Source organism: Aquila chrysaetos, chromosome 11, assembly GCF_900496995.4.
Source record: "Aquila chrysaetos chrysaetos chromosome 11, bAquChr1.4, whole genome shotgun sequence".
Classification (NCBI taxonomy): domain Eukaryota; kingdom Metazoa; phylum Chordata; class Aves; order Accipitriformes; family Accipitridae; genus Aquila; species Aquila chrysaetos.
This window is the reverse complement of record NC_044014.1, coordinates 23,734,787-23,759,302: the sequence shown is the minus strand read 5'-3', so window position 1 is coordinate 23,759,302 and position 24,516 is coordinate 23,734,787. Positions and strand designations below refer to the sequence as shown.

At 39.8% G+C, this 24,516-nt stretch overlaps 1 protein-coding gene across 11 annotated transcripts in view; it reads left to right on the top strand.

Moving 5' to 3' along the window:
* The window catches only part of USP54 (ubiquitin specific peptidase 54), a 107,294-nt gene extending 90,992 nt beyond the window's left edge, over positions 1-16,302 (top strand). For 6 of the 11 annotated variants that reach the window (XM_041127082.1, XM_041127081.1, XM_030031344.2 and 3 more), the window contains 8 exons: positions 297-470; positions 3,580-3,699; positions 4,856-5,048; positions 7,295-8,751; positions 11,105-11,253; positions 12,304-12,444; positions 13,957-14,143; positions 14,866-16,302. In XM_041127082.1, the coding sequence (XP_040983016.1) occupies positions 297-470; positions 3,580-3,699; positions 4,856-5,048; positions 7,295-8,751; positions 11,105-11,253; positions 12,304-12,444; positions 13,957-14,143; positions 14,866-15,524 (3,080 nt within the window). In that variant the 3' untranslated portion in view covers positions 15,525-16,302. Of the gene's footprint in view, positions 1-296; positions 471-3,579; positions 3,700-4,855; positions 5,049-7,294; positions 8,752-11,104; positions 11,254-12,303; positions 12,445-13,956; positions 14,144-14,865 lie in introns of those variants that run through there. The other 5 variants (XM_030031346.2, XM_030031345.2, XM_030031348.2 and 2 more) reach the window with 4 other exon arrangements.
* Positions 16,303-24,516: the final 8,214 nt, after the last annotated feature.

Genomic DNA, 24,516 nt, shown 5'->3' with positions numbered 1-24,516 from the left:
TCACTGACACAGAGAAGGCAACTGGAAACCAAAGGGCTTGGGCAGGGCTTTAAAAGTAAAAATTAACAAAGCAAAATTTGTGGTTAGGAATTTTGTGGTCTTTGCTTGGTCAGTCCAGTCTGTTATTTTCTAATGTTAATTGTATTCTCCATTAATATTTCTTTGTCTTTTAAGGGATACTTTTAAGAGATCTTACTATCAAAAATTTGTGTTTGATTTTTTGGGTTTTTTTGGGGTTTGGGTTTTTTTTGTTTTTTTGGTTTGGTTTTTTTGTTTTTGTTTTTTGGTTTTTTTAGGTGGGGAGATGTTTGTCCCTTTAAAGAGTGAACTGGATGAATTGCAAGAGGAGGTGGCAAGGAGAGCGCGTGAACAAGAACTGCGCAGGAAAAGAGAAAAGGAAATGGAGGCAGCAATGGGCTTTAATCCCCGCCCCAGCAGGTTCATGGATCTAGATGAACTGCAGAATCAGGGTAACTTTTTGAATGCAGTATATTTTGCAAGACCGTAGTGCTGAAGTTTTTTGAACCTTTGAACTTAATTTCCTATTGTAAGTCTCTCTCTGTCTGTCTCTCTCTCTCTTTTTCTCTCTCTCTCTCTCCATTACAATTCTGTACATTCAGTTAGTGAAATACCATCAGTTTCAAACCTGTAGGATGTGAAAAAACTGCGTTTGGTATTTTGACCAAATTCCTTCTTAAATGAGACAAGTAATGCAGAGGTGTTTTTAATATATTTGCAGCTTTCCATTTTTATGGTCATATGCACCACTACTAGTGTTGATGTCTAGATTCATCTATAAGGCTTCAACCAATATCTTGGAATAAGCATGCTGTTTGTCCCTTTCGGATGCCTCAGGTCCACCTGCAGCATAGCTTGTTTATTTAGGCCATTGTTTTGTTTCTGATTGTTTCTGGTAGCATCACTGCCATGAGCAATTCTGCTTGTTCTGCCCTTGTACTTTCCACTCTTTTCTCCCTGCCCAGCTGTGCAGCCACAGCACAGGCATGGGAACAAGTACTGTGGCAGAATTAAGCTGGATCTAATTGAAAATCTGAGCTTGGTGGTTTAGCTTACATATATTTTCTAAGGAAAAATAATTTTAAAAAAACATTTTAAAAGCCAAATACTAAGTTTGATTGTCTTTTCCATGACTCCTCATGTTTCTGGCAGGGCATGGTAGCAGAAGAGGTTTAATTGGAAAGATGGAGCTGCAGCAAAGGGAACTTGGTGACAGGATTCACATTTAGCACCTTTGTTTTAGCCCTGATCTCCATCAGCCAGTAAGGGGAGTCAGAGAGAAGGTGGGATGAAGTGCCCTGACCCAGACGAAGCCTGGTAGAGCATTTAATTGGGGGGGCGTTGTTGGGTCAGCAGAGCCAAGGAAGGTGTAGTGAACACCTAGGCTCTGCTCCCACAAATGCATGCATGATTGGGGCAAACCCACTGTAGCCTCCTGTGTTGCTAGGCCTCCTGGCATCCCCATGCTGCTTGCTCAAACCTGTTGTAGATAAGAGTTGAGGTGCTGGTTTGCCGCTACAGGACAGAGAGGAAAGAGAGGGGCACCCCATGGCAATGCCAGTTCTGGGCACAATACAGCCAGTGCTCTGCAGCCTACAGCCGTGCCAACTGCTCAGCAGCCAGAATGTCAGTGTGCCAATGGCAGCTGAAAAATATGATCTCTATGAGAATGTCTGACCGTGGGAATGTTTTTATAATTTTTGCTGAGCATCAGTGAGCCACTTAGTCTTTACAGTCCTGCTGTGACCTGCCAGTAACCAGCTGAAAAATTATGATGTACTAGAGTAGACGGGTATCTTTTTTTTTATTAGTATTAGTGTTTACTTTTGTAATGTAAATGCTAACGATGTAAAAATTGGAAAGTAAACTTCTATTGTTGAGCACGAGGATGTTGTCATCTTTGCTTCTCCTGTCCGAAAGAAAATAGTATATTCTCCAAGACATTACCCCTCTGTGATCTCTTGTTGTATTAGTTAGTAGAAGCAAAATATTGCTTAGCTTTTCCTTGTTAAAAAGAAAGTAAACTACAATAATGCTTAATCAAAAAAGACTTCAGTAGAATGTTTGAGGAGTTTACAAGCATTGACTTGAGATCTGGGAAAATTTTTTTGGTTTTTGTTTGTCTGTTTGGTTTTTTTTTTTTTTTTTTTTTTTTTTTCCTTTTAAGTCTTTCCCCACCCCAGTCAGAGATGTAATAGCTTAACATTAACAGACTGCTTGACTGCCTGGAAGGCTTGCTTGTATGCAGAACTCCAGAACACTTGTGACTCATTTTCCCCTCAAGTAAACTGCTAAATTCATGCAAAGAAAGCTAACTTTAGTATACTGGCCTTGATTACAAGCCTCAGTAGCCTTGATTTTGAAACTGAATGTGCTGCTTGATTAACTCACTGCTCTCACAACTCACTTCTCTCTGCAGTACTTGCTTTTCGTGCGAGTTCTTTGGGGTTTATGGTGTAAGAGAGTTTGTGTTTGCATCTGTGCACAAGGGTGTTGGGGAGCAGGCCAGGCCATAGCATATGTTATGCAAATTGAGAAAACATAATTTATTGTTGGCTGATAAAGATACTCATGTTCTCTACCACAATGACAAAGACATTCCATTTAAAAAAAAACCACCCCTAAACAAAACAAAAGGTCAAGTTTTATTTTCTGTTTTCCCCTGCCTCATTTGAATGTGTACATTTTAGTGCATAGTTTGTATAATGCCAAATAGATGACACCAGATTGTTTGGACATTTCCTACTCTCAGAACTGGATGTTCTGATGCTAGGATGCAGTTTTCATCTTTCTTTCTCTTTTGGGTCCAAGGATGATTTATCCTTATCTTCTCCAACACTGTTTTCTAAATTGTTGCAAAAAGAATTCTTGACAATTGTCCCTTTCTTCTCAGCTTCTTACACCTGTGTTTTTCCTCCTAAAGCTGCAAGACCGTTGCATTTTCATATTCCATATGTCTCTTTCAGCAGTTGAGTGTGTGCACCGAACACATGTTTGTAGAAGTATTTCGTGCAGGCATTTACACTCACACTCAAGTCTGAGTTTTGTTCCCCAGACATCTCAGTTGTTCCAGTTTGTTTCCATTTAGCATGGAAGTAATTGGATATCTGAAAGACAGATGATTTTTGGCAGGGGACTTAACATACAAGGAAAGCCCTGACCTGCTGTATTTCTTTTACTGATATATTTTGGTTTAGATTTATTTCTAAATTTAGATTAATTCCTACTTGACAAGTAATCTGAACTGACTCTGTGATTCGTCTATACCATCTTTTGTACTGATTTAGACTGTTGAAAATAATATAAGAAGCCAGTACAACTCTCTCAAGTAAACAAAATTTGAGGGAAAAAATCTGGTTCACATTGTTTTACTGTGTGGATATCAAGCGTATCAGGGTACTCAAGTTGTACTTCTGCTTAGGGAAGGTTAGGTGGTGCAGTCTGGGATATGTGCAGCCTCTGCGAGACTCCATATGTGGAAGAATTTGGCAATCACGGACGGGATGAGGGTGAGGGTTCTGCAATGAATGAAACCAAAATGAAGGGTGCTGCCCGTTGCAGGGAGGAGTGATGGCTTTGAGAAGTCGATGCAGGAGGCAGACTCAATCTTTGAAGAGTCGCTGAATCAGGAGCAGAAGGGGGACTGTGCTGCAGCTTTGGCTCTCTGTAACGAAGCTATATGTAAGTAACTCTAACCGCCTGAGCTATTGCGCTTTTGACAGTTTACTAATACCACAGAAAAAAGTCTGAAACATTGAATCACGTTAAATGGTCAGGTAGTAATATGGGGGATCCATCTGGTCTTTAGGAACGTGCAGGGAGACAGAACCTTTCCTTTTTACAAGTATTCCCTTTTGGGGATTTTAGTCCTATTTGTCTTCATCTCTGTTTTTTTTATTGTTTGTTCTCTTCAGCGCTATGGCAGTAACAGCACTGGGGTGCTGATGTGACCTTTTTGGTGCTAAATGGTGTGTTTCAGCAAGCACCTAGTAGGTAACCCTCTCTGCCACTTGGTCCTCAGTTAACAATTTTTTCCCGTCCTTGGGCCAAATTACAAAGGGCATTAAGCTCCCCTGTTTCTCATAGAGGGTGTAGCATAGGAAGAAAATGGTAGCCCACTCTTGAGTCCTCTGGATTAACAGAAATGAGCTATACTGTACCTGACTCTCATGATGAAAAAAGCGTAGGACATTGAAGTGCTTAAATGCATTGTGACCTTTGAGAATGTGTGCTATGTGATTTCATTTTATTTTCGGTCTTTTTCCATTATGACTGGCTGGCTGTCTCACCCCATGCTCCCTTCTGTCTGTATAGAATGGCTGCAGACAGAGTGGGTAGCTCCTGTGCATTTGCATTTAGGAATTGGCTCTTATGGACTGTGGAATAAGGGGCGCAGCATACAGCTGTTGTGATAGCTCTATTAGCGTCCATTCCAGCAAGGTATATGCTGAATCTCAAATACCCAGCTGGGTATTCCTGCACATAAAGGGAGTCCCAGGTATGGAGGATACAGGAGAAGGGTAGATGACGGAATGAAGCATCAATGTGGTAGGCTTGGAAGAGCCTATGTGAAGGGGATGAGAAGTTGGGCTAAAACATGGATAATTTTTTTTTTTTTTTTTTTACTTTATTTTGGTTTAGTTTCAATTAACATGTTTGGACACCTGGCTAAGCTGAATGTGCATTAATGGAAACAATAGCATCCTTGTGAACTCTTGTGGCAGTATTTGCATGGTCCATGTTTTATGTTCTTGCTGCATCTTTTTTCTTTTTTTTATTTTTCAATTTTATTCCTTTTTTCTGTTTGTTTTCTGCTATGTTTTCTTTTGCATTTTAGCTAAACTAAGACTTGCCATGCATGATGCCAGCGCTAGCACTCACAGCAGAGCCCTAGTCGATAAGAAGCTGCAAATCAGTATCCGAAAAGCCCGGAGCCTCCAGGATCGCATGCAGCACCAACAGCCATCGCAGCCGCTGCCGCCGCCAACCTGCCACCCACCACAGGGTGGCACCATGGCCCAGTCTACAAGGTAGTCCAAGTATATCACCTAGAACCAGATCTGAGCTGCATCTATGAGCAGTGCAATCTGGAAAGAAATAGCAAACTCCATATATTCTCCTGGATAGTCCAAATCCTACAGTGTTACTCCCTATTCCTTTCTTTTTTAGGTTAAATCCTATTACAAGATGGTCAACTACCCCCTCCCACCCCCCCCGCCCCCAGTCTTTATAGAATAGGTCAATGTGCATGTGTTCAAAATGTGATCTGTGACAGAGAATTGTAGCAGTCAGTGCCTGGCAGCACTGATGTTTTATGCACCAAGGGACAGAATACAATAGACAATAACCTGGCTAAAAAGGGTGTGTGTTAGGATGAAATGTGCAGCTGTTTATCATCAGGAGCAGTTTCAGGACTCAGTAGAAGTGTACTACAGTAAAAATCTTGCTATAATTGCTTTTTTGTTGGGAACAGCAACCAGTGTGTTTTAGTGCTCTGTACTTTGAAAAGTGTCGAATACACTGATCTTTTCTTTCTAGTCCACTTCTCTAGTGGTGCAGTGGTACAACTCTTGGATCCAGATCCTGATCCTGTCACCTTGACTACTCTCCCTGATGCTGTATCATTCTTCATTTTCTTTCTGTGCTTCCCAGCACCCTGTAGCTTGGCTTAGCAGCCTCTTCAGTGTCTCTTCATGATTCTTTCTTCCATACTGACTTTATAGCATAATTAACTCTGCTGTAACTGATCCTTTCTTCCTACCCTCTTCAGCATGCAGCTTAATCCTTCTTTCTTCCCATGTCATTCCCTCCTAGCACTAGATCTTCCCTATCCAATTTCTAGGCTGTTTCTTGAACTGTTACTTTTCTTCCCTCTCCCCTTTCTTACATGTTGTATTATCAGAAGCTTAGATGAAATCTTAGATGAGAATCCTTTTTCTTTTCCTTTTTTTAAAATGCCATATACAGCTATATACTAAAACTCAGTTAATTCGCACACCTGCCAGGCTATAGTTCATAATGTTCTTTTCTTTTTCTGCAGTAGCTGAATTATATGTAATGAGGGCTGATCTTTTTGTCAATCAGGGGTCCATTATATCTTCTTTTACAAGAGAAATGCAGAGCCCCAATTATGCATTTTGGCAGATTCTAAGAAAATGAAAGAAAGGAACTTTCTAAACCAATTTTGTTAATGCTGAACTTGCTCACTGCTGCTCTGTGAAAAGAACATTACTTTTGCAAAAAGTTATAGCCAACCAAATGTTAATATTGCAGCCAATGAAAAGAATCTATTCATAGCCAGAGTTCTGTACTCTTGCTTTGATATAAATAACATTGTAGACGGTGCAAAGTTTGCAATTACTCAGACGAGGTCATTCTGCTACACATATCAACTAGGTCTTCATGATAACTTTCATTTTATGCACCTCAAGGAGGAAACAAAGCAATGATGTTACAGTTTCCTTAAGTTCTCTGTTGGAATTGTTTGCAGCCTGTCATTTTCTCACAGGCATGTGGACTTGGTACTGGTTTTTCTGTCTGCATATTAAAATGCTAATTAAATGCAGAAAAATGCCAAGGACACATATGACCCAAGGATATAATTGTCTTGCATTGACACATAAAAGACTACAAATTATTTTTTAGAAGTATACTTAGAATACAAGTTATTTATTACAAAATAGTAGTTATATATTTAACTCAAATTTTATTTAATGTGTTGGATAAATATCTCAAAGATCAGAATATAAAGATGATATGAGAGAAATTTCAACCTGTTCCTTCCATTTGTGAAGTCATTCTTCATGAAGTTGCCTGGAGAGATGGGACCTCATGGAAATACTGTCAGTTCATGTTCAGATCATGAACATGTCCAAAGTATTTTCAAAAATATTTAAGATGTTAATGTTGGAAACAGTTGTTTTGTTTTATATAATGCTATTTTTACTATTCTTACAGTTACCCCTACCCACACACTCAGTCTGCTGGTTAAAGTGCCTAGGGTGCTGTACAAGAATACTTTATATAGAGCCTAACTGTAGCAAAATACTCTTAAAAATATGAAATGGATTTGGTAGATGAGTTATAGTAGGAAATCATGATTAGAAGCAAAGGACTAACATGTACGTATCTGCTGAATTAATGCAAAATCTTCATCAGAATATGGTTAGCAAAGACAGGTGTGTTGAGGTATATGTCACCTAGTGCAAGTTCTGTACCCTAGGGATAAATGTAAGCAATGACTACTGCTAATCATTTACCCTTCTGTGTGTTTTAGTGAACAGACTGGCCCGCTCCAAGTACTGCTGAGCCAGGAGGTACCACTGGAACCCAACAAAGAAGTGGAATTTGGGTCCAGTTCTTTCTTCCACCCACCTGCTTCCTGCCATGAATTGCACTCATCATTATATCCAGAGTCTTCCTCCTTGCCCCCTTCTGAAAGCAATCCATCCAACAGGATTTCTCCAAACTTCCAGTCTGCTTCTGCTGATTTTCATGATCAAGTTCCCTCTTTTCCCTATAGGCAAGGGTTGGCAGAGAGGTCTGCAAGAACTGAGAATGATGCCCACCATAGTGTGGAATTTGCTGACACCACAGCCACAGGGCTAAATGACTATAGGGAATGCTGCAGTAGCAGCAAGTTAGAAGAGGTTCATAACATAATGCCTATTCTCACATCTCAGTACAAATCCAAGGCTAACACAGTAAACTCTGGGTCTTTGCCTACACTGTTTCCCTGTCCACATCCACCACAAGCAGCATCTCCTGAAAAGGACAGCCAGCACAGTCCTTGTTCCAAACTTGCAAGCTCTCCAGTGCGGCCCAGCATTGATCATTTAGGGGCCTACCATGCAATGACCCCTGCAACTTCATCCCCTACACAGCAGTGCTCCTTGGATCCTTTGCAGAAAACAAATAAGTACTCCAGAGCAAACAGCCATGAGATTTTATTACCCTCACAGGATGAACATGGCACAGCAGAAGGTTGCAAATCTGAGGCTTTTAGTACAAAGGGACATGTTCGCTCCTTGGCAGAGCAGTTTCAGAAAATGCATACAGTCTCCCAGAGAAAAGGTAATCATGAAAAAGGCTGGATTGCTGCAGTGTGTCAGGATGAGAAGTCTCCAAAATTAACACAAAAATCTTTCATCAACCCTTCATCCTCTGATTACAGACAGCTAATCCATCAAAACCAAGAGAACAAAAACCAGTCTTCTGAAAAATTACACTCAACTGTGGATATTAGGGATGGGGTAGTTTCTTTGGAGGGTTTTAGTGCCCAACATGTTGCTTCTAAGAATATTTGTTCTCACAGTGAAGAGCTGTGTAGAAGAGGTGGACAGAATATAGCAGACCCTGCACCCTACCTGGAAAGGCACTGTCATGATGGAGGAATGAAACAGGTGGATGATGGAGCTGCTAGTAGCATGGTTGCCTCTATGCCTGTGGACCGTTGGGTGGATAATGTTACTAGGTATTACAGTTCTCAGAAGGCTAATAAGAATACTGAATGGCTTCCTGTACCTGGGAGGAGTCCACCCCTTTCTGATCAGAGAGCAGTTGGAGATGACTTGAGCAGGATCCCAGTACATCTGCATCCACAGTGGAATCAAGACACAGAACAGGAGCTCTCAGAACTGGATTCCCTCTATCAGACTAGTCTGCAGGCATCTCAGGCCACTAGGCCTTTCTTGGGAAGACAGGACAGTGCTAGGTATCCATTTGACCAATCAGGTAAGAATGATGCAGCTGTTTTTCTTGGTTGACCTGCCTGTGTACTCCAATATAGGTGAAGGTTGTTTTAGATAAATGGGCATGAATTTGCATACAGGTGCAGAAGGATTCAGGTTGTGAACTCTGAAAACATTCTAACTATACAGTTAGAGAAGCAGTGTGATAGCACTGCCTGGGGAGGCTGCAGAGTAGCTGTTGATCTTGGCAAATGGAGAGCAACATCTGTTAAGAATAACATAGAAATAATTGATCCTGTTTTCAAGCAGGGAGCTAGCTGCTTAGGTCAGGCTGCTGAACTTTGCTGTTTGAAAGTCCTACATCACCTCTGGAATTCATTAAAATGTTTCTGTGCCTGAAGTTAATGTTCTCCACATTTGTGAATTTTAACTGATTGTATTGTATTTGAGAATTTAGTCTGTACCTGGTTGAGGGGAATAACTTTTAAAAGTGTTCCAGATCTATGGGAGTTGAACTTGTGTTTTGCTAAGGACTACCTCCTTTAAGTCCTGGAAAATTACTTGTGAAAGCAGCACTGGGGGTACACGATCTGCACTAAAATCCTTGAGACATTGTGGATTAGTTGGTGCCGAAAGAGAACAGATTCTGTTGCTGTTGGTGAGAACATCCAGCTGTTGGCTGGAGACATTCAGAGTCTGATGACAGCAGTCTGGTTCCACTTAAGCTGATCTAATCTCCTGCCTGAGATAGGGCAACCTTGATTCTCTGCTTAGCACAAGTGAAGCAAATTTCTTCATAATCCATGTCATAGCATTAGAGCTACAAATTTTCTGGTTAAATATAAAGCAGCCTGAAACTTCATGGGTACCAAAGTGAGAGAGAAAGAGAGATGCAGGATATATATTGCAATACATACACAAGGCAGGTTTTTCCCCTGCCCTGCACCCGTGGAGGTGGAGCCTCCATTGTTCCTGACAAATCAAGCCTGGCCATGGCCAGACTGAATACTGCAGTAAACTCTTGAACAGGTTTTTATTCAACAGTTCAGGTTTTCTGTGAAACTCTCTTGTCTTGCAGTCCACTGGCAGACCAGGTGACACATCCGAAGGTGGCCATTTCCCGTTTGTTATCCTTTTAGTTTTCTTTCAGAGTTAGGCAAGATCTGACCTCACAACCTTGCAGATATTCTCTTGCATGGGCTTGAATCAGAAGGTCTTATGTGTTCTACTTAGCGTACTGATTTTGGAAGCTCTTTCTGGAAATCTAATAGGATAAAGCCTGGTTGCTTTAGTGTTAGCTGGAGCTTCAGAGTTCTGTCATCAAGCAGTCTGTTTCTTATGCTGTCGCTTTTCTTGCTTATTTTCTGACTACATACATGAGGGAGATGAGATACAGATATTCTTGTAAAGTGAAGAAGTGTGTTTGCTGTGACTTTCAGCAAGTCACTGTTTACTTCTGGTTTGCTGTGACTTTCAGTTGTTTCTTCATAAGTTCTGCAAATTCTGTATAAAAACAAAAAGTTTGAACCAGTGTGTCTACTGTGATGAACTGGATGAAAATCACCTGAGCGGGTCTAGGACAGCTCTTTCTCACTTTTGACTTGGATTACCGATTCATTTGCAAATGCTGTTTAAGCTTTCTGCCCCATATCAACTGGTTTTGTCAGACCTTTGCATTCAGAATCATGGTGAAAATGCCTGTTTCATTACTGAAACTTTACAAGAGAGATTAAAGCAAAGACGTGATCCTCCAAATGCCGCCTCAATGCAGAAAATGTGTCATTACCAGCACATCACCTTTCTTCCTTTATAGAGAAATTCCCTGTGACCATTTTTATTAGGCCATTGGTCTGCCTGTCTTTTCCATGAGAAATTTTAGGTATAACTGGATGGTGGGGATCACACTGAAGTGAAGTAACTGTAGCAATTTTAGTTAAATATAACACTTCTAACTATTTAACCAGCACAACAAATGGCTGACAAACTGTAGCATTGGGTGAGAACAAGCAGGTGAATGTGTGGGGAGCTTAAAGCTGATGAGTCTTGTTTGTCCCAAGTAACTTTAGGTAACTTGCTCTTGGTAGCTGATTTTCTGCCCCTTTAGGCTCCCTAAACTCTCTCACCTCTGTATCAAACAAGTGCTGGTGTGCAGTTAAATCATTTAACTCTTAAATAGTTCACCTAACTGCTTCCCAGAAGCCTGCAAAAGGGTGAGTAAAGCAGACTTGAGTATCCTGATAGACTGTCTCCCCTTGAAATGTTGGGAGTTAGCTTATGTATTAATGTTCAAAGGATCTGCGATGACTTCTCGTTTGGTGTGTATAGTCTGTCTGTTTTTGCTGAAGTCAGACTTAAGATAGTCAGAAATGTGCCATATTATGCATTTTCCTTCCCAGTCTCTGCAAACCTGAATGTGAGGAAGCTGCATGCTACAGCTGGCATGGGTCTCTCGAAAACCCCAACAGCAGAGATCGAGCGCAGTCTGTGTGGATCCGCTGTCTCTTCTGTCTCCAAGGTGACATGTTACTTAAGATGCGCTAGATGGGTAAGGGCTTGGCCTGTGTGAGTGAAAGAATTTACAATGGGAGAAGTGGAATATATTATGAAAAAGGTACTGGGGTCATTGATACTAATGTTAGAGAGAATTTTAAGTGCAGTTTAGCTCAGGATTAATTAGCTAAAAAATGAGTGACTCATGCTACATGCAGCTTGCATGCAATCAAATTGTCTAAATTCTGACTTTGAGGAACATATCCCTGAAAACTTTAAGATGTAGTCTCTTTGAACATATTGACATGAACTGCCTAGCATCTCAACTTACGATAACTGCTTCTTGATGTTACCACTTGCAGGGGCACAGCCTTGGGTTTGTTTTTTTTTTACTCTGTCACTACATATTTTGAAAGTGGGGGATAATCTGGTATTTGCTACAGTTGGTAGTTGGTCACCTCAGAGTGGGAGAAGATGCTTTTTTTTTCTGGGGACAAACTGTTTAAATAACTGGCAGTTACATATCAGTGCCTGTACATGAAAACATACAAGTATTTTCAAGGGGAAATTACATTTGCTATAGTACTTCCATACTCATTAAAGAAAGAAGGAATAAACATTTCCCTTCCTAACATAAGATTAACAAGCTTCCAGCACTCATCAAATAATCCTAGAATTTTTTTTTTTGTTATGAGAAGACTGTAGTACTTTATCATAGGATGTCAGCTGCAGCCATGATTATCTCTACAGGGGCAGTGATGCCTGTAGCAGCAGTTAGTCCTTTAGGTAGGTTTATCCTAGTAGAGACTTTTTGTCCTGGCTTTAGATATTTACAAAAGAATGAATCTCACTTAGACAAATCAATCAGTGTATATTTGCTAAAGAAAGAAAGACTATAAGGAATAATATTTTTAATCACCATATCCAAATGGACTCATTTGCTTTAAGCATTCAAGGTAGTACCTGAATGAAGGATTTCAAAAAAGAAAAGGTCATGGAGTTTCATTGAAGTGTAGCCTGTTAGATTTATATTGATCTCTTCCCATAATTATTATACAAAATTGATATTGGAGAGCCTTTTCTGAAAGTGTGGTATTGTCTGCAGGTCACGTATACCAGAGAACATAGCAAGGAACCAGAAGACGAAGAAATGTACAGTGCAGAGAATTTCCGTCGCATTGCTCGCAGTCTCAGTGGGACAGTCATCTCAAACAGAGAAGAGACCTTGGTCTCTTCTCACAGTTTTGTAAGTAGAATGACGTGCAGCTTTCCAAAGAGCCATCATCTGTGTGTACGGTTGCTGTTTTCTCTCTCGCTTTTAGTAGTTAACAAACAAGACTGCAGACAACTGAATAATAGGTGATGATGAAAGCTTGTCTTTGTGAGTTTTTGTTCTCTTTTTGGAAGAAGAACGAGCTTTTATTTAAGTAACAAAGCTATCTTCTTCAGGAGTCATTGCAGAGTAGTACCTGCTGCAGCTGGTAAGCACATGAGCTAATATTACTTGCCAGTATACAAAGGCATCCAGTATAAGCATTATTTTCAGTTGACTTAGAGAGTTTTCAAGAAAGCTTCTAATGCATCTATAATTTTAAAAAGACACCACTAACCATGCGGAAGTTTCTGCTCTCTTGTGTGTATATTCAGCAAGTTTTAGAGAGTAAAAGTATGCATAAAGGGGAGACAGTTCAAGACTTGGTACATAACATGCAGTCAGTTACATACAGGAAGTAACTAAAAATACATTGATTTTTCCTTTGTTACCTCTGTTAAGTAGCTTTAGATGCAAGTTAAAACTGCCACTGAGGAGAACAGTAACAGATTATTGTTGGTGTTTAGCAACATAGCCAGATATAATGTGAAGGTTAGGCTTGGATTGAATTTTTTGTGAACTGTGCTTAAGTTTTGATTTGAAACCAACTGCATAATAAGTGTAGAAGAGTCTCAGTTGCAAAATCAGTTATTTAGACTGGTTGGTCTGATTCTATCTGTCTGCTGTGTACCATAAGCTAAGAATATATCAACTTCTGAACATTTGCTCCTCAGTGTGCTTTAGTTGAGGGCTTTAACATGTACCTGGAGGTGCTGGCAGAAGCAATTAAAAACCTCTAGCTGTCCAAGACCCCCCCCTCTCTGCTGAACATTTTTATCCCCACAACAGAAGCAGCCAATAGGATGGGTGTCTGTCACCACTCTTCAAGTTAGTCACTGGGCTTAAGTCTGTGATGGTTTGTTATCAGGCCATTCGGCCATCCCTCCTTTGGGGTAGGTACCTCCTAATAGAGGGAAACGGTACAGCACTGGTAAATACTTCAGCTGCAGCAAGTAAATCTGTTCATAGTCTGGAATTGGAGCTTTCAGTGAGGACTGCTAGAAAATAGGAAGAAAGGATCAGCAGTACCCTTCTTTATTTCATGGCTTGTGTAGCATGGCAGTTCTGATGCTGACAGGCCTGCCATCATTCTGTGGATTCAGTTTGTGAACCAAACCTTCATGAGTGGTTTGTGTTTGTTTTGGCTTTTTCTCCTTGGTATATTTCCAGTGAAATGATCCTCCTAAGTAGCCCACCACTGCAGTAAGAGCCTTACTGGATTCATGCAGCTTTTATGTGTATTTCTTTTTCACATACAGATGCATGTTTTTATTCTGGTGACTCATCCCTTTCCTTGGATCAACACCATTTTTGCTTGATTCAACCCAACTCTGTGTTTACTCATCATTTTATGTTCTTTTCTTCTCCTTTCTCATTCTATAAAAGGAAGCACCAAATACGAGGAAAATGCCAGTGGACACCAGCCACCGTTCTTCCAGCTCCACTTCCCTTCCTTTCCCCCATGATCCTCCTGTGTTTCCCTTTGATCCCCAGCACAACCTAAACCTGGTGCAGCACCTACCCCATGATGTACTGATGCCCAGCATGGTGGGCAAGGCACGTAAGCTGTCAGGTAATCACAGGACTTTTCATCCTCCTTCATGGTCAGAAATACTGCTGAAATACAACTTTTCAGATCTTGTCTTTCATAATGTTTCACCATCTGCCTGAATCCCTCCAGAAATCTGGAGGGACAAATCATGTTCTTTTTTTTTCTTCTCTGCCCTTTTGAGTTGTTCTATGGTCCCATGGTAAGCGGACATAACAAAAGGGAATAATCTTTACGGAAACATTATGATAACTTTATATATAACCATATCCACATTTTTTGAGGTATTTTCTTTAGCGTAAAGGTAGCAGTAAGACCCACCACCTTGTCATGTATGAGAATACTTCCACAAGCTACTAATTCCAGCAACTCACACATGTAATTGTGCCAATAGAAATAACTAATTCCTGCATGAGAATTATTTTCCCTGTGACAGCCATCAAATCCAGTTTGATCTACCAGCCTTGAAATATCTTGTCGGGCTCCTTGATGACACAAGGGCTATTAAAGAAATCTGAAGTCTGTGACAGCAGCTGCAGTAGGATAAGGAGGAAGTGCAGTGAGGAAAGTGAATGCTAGAACGGGTACAGCTAGCTTTTATTCAGAATTGCATGTCAACCATTAACTGGATGTACTAGTGATTTTGTTTTTCTTCTGTCACCTGTTGGCCACAGCTGAAAGTTCTGACAGGATGAGACAAAAAATATAACTAAGCAAACCTTTTTTTTCCCCCCCCCCCCCCCCAGGAGATCAGAAGAACATCATCCAGAAACTTTTGGTTGTGCCTGACAGGGGTGAAGCTCTCCAAGGTGAAGACTACCCAGGTGTGGCACTGAGCTATGGGAGTCTCCCTTGTGCACCCAAAGGCACCCTCTCCCAGGGGCAAAAGCCTCTTGTTAATCCACATTTAGGAGGTGGAGCATCAAGTGTCTCTGGCCGTTGGCTGAACACAAGCTACCCTGCCAGGCAAACAGCCACGCTACCAGATAAACGAACAACGCTCTGGGGGAAACATGCTGGCCAGCCAGGCAAGAGTTTACAGGAAGGCTTTCTCCAGCAGCCTTCACAACATCAAATGCATGAATCTTATGCCATCAGTTGCAGGCTACCAGCCAGCACAGACTACAGCACTTTAAGAATACCACGTGAGCCTTCTTGGGATCCCGGTGCCTCTCAAGGTTGTCCTGTGCCCCCTTCTTGTGTTAAGGCCCCGGGTCCAAGGAGAGTTGATATGCCCCCAGAAGAAGACTGGCGACAGAACAGCTACACCCCTCAGCCTGGCAGAAGGCGAATGCTGCCAATGCATGTGATGGATGGGACTTTTTCTTCTGCTTCGGAAGCACACAGAAATATGCTGGCTCGAGCAGCAGCAGCTACTGGCACCATGCAAAATAATGGCTGGTGAGATCCCATCCACTCCATGTACCCTGATAAACCACTCTGTGAACAGACTATAGCTGTTGCCAGAGCATGGATTACATGGAGACAGCAAACTCTTTTAATCAGTATCTGTGCCAGTTTTGTCTTAAAATGTAGCTATACAGTATGTGGAAACTAATTGCACTGTATTTCATTTCTGACACTACTGAACTGCTGTCTGGATGGGGAATCTTAGCTATTCTAGTCCTGGCCTCTCCTAGCAAAAAAGTGCGATAGGAATGGTAAGCTTCAGGGGCATTGGTTTATGGGTAAGTTCAGAAGTATGTGCATGTTTTGAAGGAAGACGGCCATTAACAAAGGACACTTTTAAGGACTCTTTTTCATGAAATGTAGCTTTGGTAAATTTTTCACATAAAAACCCTAATCCTTTTGTTTTCCTCTCATTCTGCTCTCCTGTTCCTTGCTAGGGGAAAAAAACTGACCCACCTTCCAGGTTCCAGTAAATCTGCACTTGGCAGGCTGGCAGTTAGTAAGGCAAACCCAGTTTTCAGTGTGCTGAGATCTCGGGCAGAGATCACAGCTGTAGTTGCTGCTGAGGAAATGGCAGGGAGACATTGTTCATCAGTAAATGAGAATTTTCCCCACTTCCTTAAGGCAAACTAACAATGCTTCAAACAGAAAAGACTGTTAATGCTGCACGCTTAATTACACCAATGTAAACACAGAATAAGTTTAACTATTTTAGTGTCAAACTTACTTGCTTTTGTAAGTATTTTTCAAATAAATCTATGAAAATAGTTCTATTTACCTGTCTGTGTATGAGCTTTCTTTGCTATTTAGCTTTACTCATCAGTTGGCCTGAAACTGCTCATTTATTTTCTTATACACTAACAAACATGAGTAAATTGTTTATTATAGTTCATTAACAATGTTTATGCAATAAATATTTAGTTAGATTGGAGGAAATGTCTAATTTTGTCCCTGGATTTGATGTGTTTCATAACTATTGTGCTTAACTTTCCCTTCCTAATGAATAGTAATTAACAATGTCCTTTGAAAAGTATTTTGAGACTTTGTTGGAGGGAAAACAACAGAATCCGTGCAAGATGGTAGTGTAATGCAGATAGCACTCTTACACAAAAAAGTCCTTAGAAACGATTGGTGTAGTGAGAAGTGCCATTTTTGTAAGAGCTGCACTCCTGCTCTTGCAAATGCTTTCAGGTGTGGTGGTTTGTTTAAACAACAGGAGTTGTTTAAAAAGGCAGAGGGTTCTGTTACAAGCTTCCACAGAGAGTGGGACTGGAGCTGTGGTGATGCTTGCCCAGGCAGCCCGTGGAAGGTCTAGGCTGCCCTCTAGTGCAATGTATGCCTTGGTAAACCCCTCTCACAGCGCTGCTCTAGGTGAGGGTCCTCATTTTAATTTCATGTTTTGCACTTTGGTGCTTGATGGAATTTCAGCAGGTTTTGCTGTTTAGTCTGAGAATGAGTCACATTCATTTTAATAAATGTCATTTCTCAGCGTCTTGTTTCTAAATAATTGCTGTTATGTCTGTTACTCTTACAATCTCATGTAACTACATCGCCCTAAATTGTGTTTTACATTTGGGATTATGTTGTACACTTCTGAGTACTTAACTGCTCCCACTAGCAGTGGTTACCAGAACAAAGCACTCCTTTCTTCCACCCCTCCATTTCAGAAAAGCCCTACCAACTTTTGACTTTTTCACACAATGGTTTTGCCAATTTAGTAACATGAAAGTTTCAACAGTACTAATTTTTTACTAATTTTCCAAATATAAAACCATGGAGTATTATTTAGTTGAAACAACTATTGGATTAGGGTTTCCCAACAGATACAAAATTGTTAGTCTCTCTGGCCGCACATGGACACAGCGTAGCCAACTGCTAAATTTCTAGCTGTAGAAATGATGATTTTAGGAAGTGACTGCAATGCAGAGGAGGATATTTGGACAGAAACATTCCTGTTGCAGTTCTCTCTCTCTCTTTGGTAGAAGGATACTATTGGAGTAAAGGGAATCTGGGCAGAAGCAGCCCCTGTTTTGTTTTCAGCTTTTTGTTACCTTCAGCAGTTGGAGAAAGTTACAGTAGCCCCAGGATGCAAGTGAGGACTTGGATAAGCATTTGACACTTTGCTTGACTACAGCTATAAAAAAATTCAGGTTGCAGAGTGGGGCTTAAGTAGTCTTGAACTCAATTATCTAAAAAAATAATCTGGCAAAATAAAGTACAGTCACCTCTTCAAGAATCAATATGAAGTATGAAACACTTGCAGATAAAGAAGATGTGCATGCTTAGACTTTTTTATTTCTTTTAATCCTAGCTACTGGGAAGGAGGCAGCTTCCATAAAGCTCTGCAGAATAATCCTGAGTTGATGCACCTCATTTTAATCAGTCGTATCTGGTTTTTCTTTTAAAGGGAACCATTGTTTTTATTCCATCATAGTAGTTACAGCTACCAGCTTTCAAAACTGTTTTGTAAATGTCCTGTGTATATCAATTACTATGAAATTAACTCAACCAGAGGCCTGAAAAGGAAAAGCTGGGATGTAATCTCTGAAATATGTCCATACCAAGCAGTATGTTAGTATATCAGAATAGAAACAAACTGAAGTAGATTCTGCAATATATTTAACATGGGAGCAAATACGAAGCTGGAAAAATACTTTTACTTCATCTGTAGCTTGTGCCTGCAAGTCTTAGTGAGGTTAGTAAGTTAATATTTACCTATTTACCAATTCATTTGACTAACTGCTAACTTCTAAGCCTCTTTGATGATACTTATTGGCTATTTAAACCATAGAAAAATCAATTATGTATTAGTTTAATAGGTCATTAAAGTTCATTGTTGCCTATAAGAAGGGTGAGGAGGGAGATTCCACAAGGAATTCAGCAGCTATTTTGGAACAGTCTTTCTTCTTAGAGTTTATAAAGTTTGTAAGCTTTGATGCAACATAATCAGGGCTTCTTTGTAAAATATCTGTCCCTGGCTGCAGAGTAGGTTAATGGATGGAGTTAAGTGAAATGAAACCCCCCCACACTCAAATTTACATTTTAAAATAATTTAATTTCAGTTCTCTGAAAAATAAAATTATTATTCATTATATTTGTGTGATCTCTCATTGTGTTTGTAATATGCTTTTAGACCCAGCTGTGTAGGGGACAAAAAAGAGCAATAATAAAATGAAGAGTAACTTGGTGTTCTAGCAGTAGCAAATTTCCGTAAATATAATCATCTGTATATGGAAAAGGAGCTACCTAGTGCAGTTCCTTGTCTTGAAGGCAACAGAGTTTGTGCACACTGTTTATGGAAATCATACTCAGACCTGCTGAGCAGCAGATTTGTTCAAATGGAGTACGTGCTACAGTGTACAGCACTAGTGAGTTAACCAAAATGCACTCTGCTTTAGAGAAGTGAGCCACAAAAGTGCAAAGTGCTTGGTCCTTCCTAAACAAAGGCTGCTGCACCCATGTTAAAATGCGGGGAATTTGGGAAGAGGGAAGGAACTGTCTTAGTGATATTTTCCATTAATGTTGCATAGTTGGGGTGGGACGTATAAAGTGTAGGCAGGATTCCAGATAACTGGCAGTCATGCGGGTTTTGCATCTGATGTCATTTGGGGAGAGGGCCAGGGTACGGCTGTGAGGAGAAGAAAAGGAAAATGAAAGACAAGAGCGAGATGGTGGATTGGAATAGGAAGGAACAGATGGATAGGGGAAGAAGACCAATTGAAAGAAAATGCGTGCATTATGTCTCCACTCAGATGTGTCCATCTTTCCAAAGAACACGCAGCAACTGGTCTGTGAACTTTCTTTCCTTCTTTTAATGTATAGATTCCTGTGCAGAGAGAGTCCTCAGCACCAGTCTGCTGCGGAAGCTTTTGAGAGGGGAAGATTGACTGACGTAGAGAGTAGGCAATGTTCTTTATAGGAGTCTTTAATAATGTTCATGCCATGGTAAATGAAACTCTGCAGAAACACATACCACTGCTGTATGTATAAATAGACAGACATGGAGCAAACAGTGTAGGTTGTTAGTGTTTGTGCCAGCTGGGGCAAAGATAAAAACATGCTTGGGGTTTACAAATATTTCACTTGTTAGGTGTGTTCCGGAGTCTCCTAACATTGTGCTCTCCTGTTCAGCACTATGGGTGGCAAAAAGCAGAAGTATGGGATTTTCACCTATCTGTGCTTGCTGCCTCTAAGCATTTTTATCACTGCATAGTCCAGAACCTTTTCAAGCCTAGTTACATATCTGTAATGCTCCTTTTATGCTAGTTCTTCCACCATTACTAACACTGATAGTCACCTGTAACGTTTCAGAAAATGTTTTAGAAAAAGCAGGTTAGATTAGTTTCTTCTATCCTCTTGCACTACTGCTGAAATTATTTTCTATCTGCATCATTCTTCTAGTTCATTGAAGGATTTTTTTTCTTTATCCTTTAAAACCAAAAAACTATAACTTGGAAATGTTTTTAAGATTGCTATTTGATTAATGGAAAAATACCAACTAAGGACTGTTGGACTCGATGATCTTAATGGTCTTTTCCAACCTAAACGATTCTATGACTCTAAGACCAGCTATACAGTTGCTTCAGAACACTGAATACGTTTGCTAGCTTATTTATGGAAGCAGATGCACATGGATGAGTTCAGCTGAAGAAACCTAAATTTCCTTATTGGCATCAATATAATTTAGTATTCATTCTTGAGTGAGTAAGCACTGAATATACTCATGAATAAGAAGACCAAGTGTCTGTTTGTAAACTAACATATTAGGTTTGTTGAAGGAGGGTTATCTTGAGTTTGGGATGGCCCAGTCCCAGATGATTTACCAGTGAATCATAGGCTTGAGAAGGTTTATGTGTGTATGTATCACTAATCAAAATAATTAAAATATGAATACATGAGAAAAGTGAGTACAATAAAGCTGCACTTTAGTAATAAATCTAAGAATAATTTGATATTGTTAAATTTTAGCTTAACTTTTCTAATACTCGGGCAAAGTGATTTTGATGGCAGTCTAAGGTTATCTATCATTCCATCTTTTTAACTCAAAATTTATACTGGTTAATTGTTAATGTGACTGTCAGTTGAGGGAGTTCCAAGCACGGAACTCTTGCTAATTACAAAAAGGAAAAAAAAAAAAAAAAAAAAATCAAACCATTCAAGATTGTCTGAAGTAGCTTAAAGCACATCAAAGCATGAGCATGTTAACATGTAATATCTATGTGAAGAGTAAATGGTAGCTGAACACAGGTAACTTTGATTTACAAATCTTGACTTACTAACCTTGAATTACTTGGCTGGAATGCTGCACATAAGGCTATTTTAACTAAGGAATACGTATTTCTACTTCTCTTGTCTGACAAGGTGTTGGTTGTGAGATGCATATACATAGATATAAATAAAATTGTATAACCTACCATCATAGCTTATATTCTATTTGAAAAATCTCTGGGTTCTGTTTGCTATAGAGCTACTTGTTTTGTTGAAAATAATTTGCTTTCAAATTCCTGTAGTTCCAATACAGCATACTAAACTCCAGCTTTTTGTGAAGGTTCAGACTAACTTTTTTTTAGATATAAAATATGTTAATCAAGTTAACGTTATACTACCATTGTCAGCTACAAGTTTTTAGAAAGCAGGCATGTGTTTAAGTACATTTAAGAAGAAATAACTGTTCATGACCCTACGTATTAATTGTTCTGAATCGGATGAAATAATGCATAAATAATTTTTCCATTTGCTTTGATAGTTCAGTTAGTTTCTCCAGATAGATGAAAAAAACCTCAGTTGATGTTAAAAGAACCATTTCAGTGCTGTAGACTGGTTCTGGTTTACTACCCTTAGAGGCATAAAGAAGCTATTTAATATAACAGATACAACAGTCGTGTTTATGAAACCTTACTCATCTGAAAATGGAGAGGAAGGTATGTATGTGGGAGTCTCAACTGATTTTTCATAATAAACTACTGATTTGAACACAAGTATGTAATTCATACGAAGAGCTGCATGGTACAGAGCAGAAAATAAATTCATAACATCTTCTCATAGTTTATAGGGGGGGGAAGCCCACATCTTTCCAGTGGTTTTATAATTTTCTAGTTGCCTATACTAAATAGATAGTAGGAAAGCTTTTAAATCCTTATGTGGGATTATTTTGGGATATCCTTTTTCTGCATTCATTTAACTATTTGTCATGACCTCAGGTTTGCCCAATTATGAGGGTCATTTTTTGTTCAACCCTTTCTTAAGCTATCCAGTCCCAGTGGAACAGTTAATTCTTATTAATGCTTAATGGTGTTTGGTCTCAGTAGCTTGGGAAAAGGATGCAGAGGAATAGGTTGAAGGCATAGTTGTACTTTTGCCATCTGGTAACAATGGCCAGATGTGTTTTTGAGAAAAGAGTGCATGTACTCTTCAGCAACTGAGTTGTCATATCTCCGCCTTTTGAGGGTTTGTTCCCTGCCACAGTTTCCTTTAAAATTAATGGGATTTCTCTGATCTGTAGGATATCATGTTCATGAATCAACATGCTTCATCAAAGTTTAAAAAAAAACCAAAACACAAAACCCACAGTTTTGCATCATAGTTCCTGTTATAGAGCAACAAGATAGTTGTTTTTTAAGGTCTTATATGTAGACCTGCTTGCTTTGAATACTTTGTCAGTTAAGTCTCCTGCTTGTGGAGTCTCTGAGAAAACTAGAGAGAACACAAAGGAGGGCAGCAAAAAGCAGAGTGAACTCAATTTTTAGAGTGAGTAGAGGTGACTGGATCATAGACTATTAATATCATCAAGGTAGTAAGATAAATGAAGAGAGGGAATTGCTTGGTCTCAGATGGTAGGAGAAAGAGCAATCGCTTAAGGCTAAGGAAGGAAAAGTTTGAACTAGATAATAAGGGCGGGGGAAGGAATGCTTTAAGCAGAGCAAGTGAGCGATGTTTTGCGGAATCTAAGGAAGAATTTGAGGTACCATCACTCCAGAGGTGTGAGATTTAAATTAAAGATGTGGCTGGTAGGTTTTGGTATGAAAAAATCACCTAAAATTCTAGTCAGGCTAAGTGGTACAGGCTGGGTTGCCTTACCCTATTTTTTACAGTTGTGATATGATGCAAGGAATGACTGTGGCCTTGACTAGCTTTTAAAATGTAGTCTGTACTTCCACAGCCTGTTCATGGAGGTTACCAGGGAATGAAGGAAATGTGTGCAGCAAGGGAGTGTAACGGGATAGACTGTAATAGTCAAGTAGCTTGTAATTTATACCTGTAACTATCTATTAATTCAGTTTGTTTTTTTTTTTTTCTTTTTAAGTCGGTGCAGCTTCTCAGTACCGGATGACATTGGCAGCTAGAGTATTGCAGTGATAATGATTTCGTGATGCTGGAGAAAATGGCTTAAGACTGCTTTCAGCCTTTCTGAATGATGCCCTCGTGTTACAGATAGTAAGGTTTGCCATAAAAAAAACTGGCTTCGGAGAGCAGGGAAATCTTGTGTCCTCTTAAAAGAAAGCTTTCAAGTATTCATATTGAAACTCAGTACGACAATATGTCAAAATGTATTTAAAATAAAATGCGGCTTGTTCTGAGGCAGTCTCACAGTTTATACCAACTGCAATACCATTTCTGGCAATTCAGAAAGGACAGTTTCAAGCAGTTGCTAGTGAGAGTCAATGAAATGGAACAACCTCTTAAAAGTTTTGTCTTCCTCATCTTATTCTCCTGCTTATAGCACGTCTTCCCCTGTCAGACCTGGTTTATCTGTGCAAGATTTGCTCTATGCATCTTTCTCTTGGGATCTGGAATATATCTCTCTCTCCTGTGATTCAATTTCCTTCTTAGAGTTTTAAAAAAGTTCTTATTGGGTAATTAGACGATTCTGGGACATTGCATTGTGCCAGTTTTAAAGATATGTCACTGTTGGAGTCAGAAGGGACTGTTCTGATCATCTGACCTCCTGCATGAGATGGTTACAGAATTTCATATAGTCGTTTTTATGTCTAACTTCCTTCTGAACTTCAATAAACAGCACTTGTTGTCTGAGATGACGATTTACTAAAACATAGTTGCTACTATACCTTGCAGTACTCAGTCAGGGGAGGTGTCGGAAAAGTCAGATTTTAACATAACACCTTTTTGCTTAAACATCTTTTGTATGCAGCTTCAGTGTGTATTGCTTTGAGATGGAGCCAGAGGAAGACCGGGATCGTCTGCATCCCAAATGGCTCCATTCCCCGTGGTACAGAATAAGATGGATTGGCTTGATTATTCCATGTGCTTCTCTTGCTGAATTGTTTCTCCATTATGAAGGCAGTTGTTCAGACAGCAGTCCAGTGCTACCTGCTAGCTAATGGTTTGGAATATCTACTCAGAATAGGAATCGGGCTTTTTTAGTTTCCTTTTTTTTTTTTTAAATTCGGTATTAAAATATGTGGAATGGAATGGCCACTTGGTGGCAAAGCTGAACAGGAAGTAAAATGTGACTCTGCTTTTCAGAAATACTTTAATTTGTCTGGCTGTTGTGGTAGATTTGTGGGAAACTGTCAGGATTATAAAGGCACACTGACTTCTACCTGCAAGGCTACATTTCTGTTTGTAATTGTGTTCTTAAGTTCCTACAACTATAACGCTACTTGTGGTGCTAATAGAAATTTTTTGATTCCTTGAACACAAGATGTACCGAATCAATCGGCTTTGCTTTCACCACGAGGTGAGCTGGGGCAATGTGAATGCCCCTTCCAGAGTCTCTAGCAGATTGAGAGACAATACTACATGAAAAAGCTTCAATGACAAGCTAAAGGGCTTATGTAGAGTTCTGTAGTTCTCTCTGTCTCCCTAATGTAGGTTTTGGTATTGTCCTAATGGCAAAGGCACACGCTCTGTATTTAAATGAGGCAAGATGGAATATGTTAGAAAATTGACAACAATAAAACCCCAAGGTAACTGTGCTAGCTAACTTCTCTTTCTAGCTGTTATTAAAAAAAAAAAAGGTCATTCAA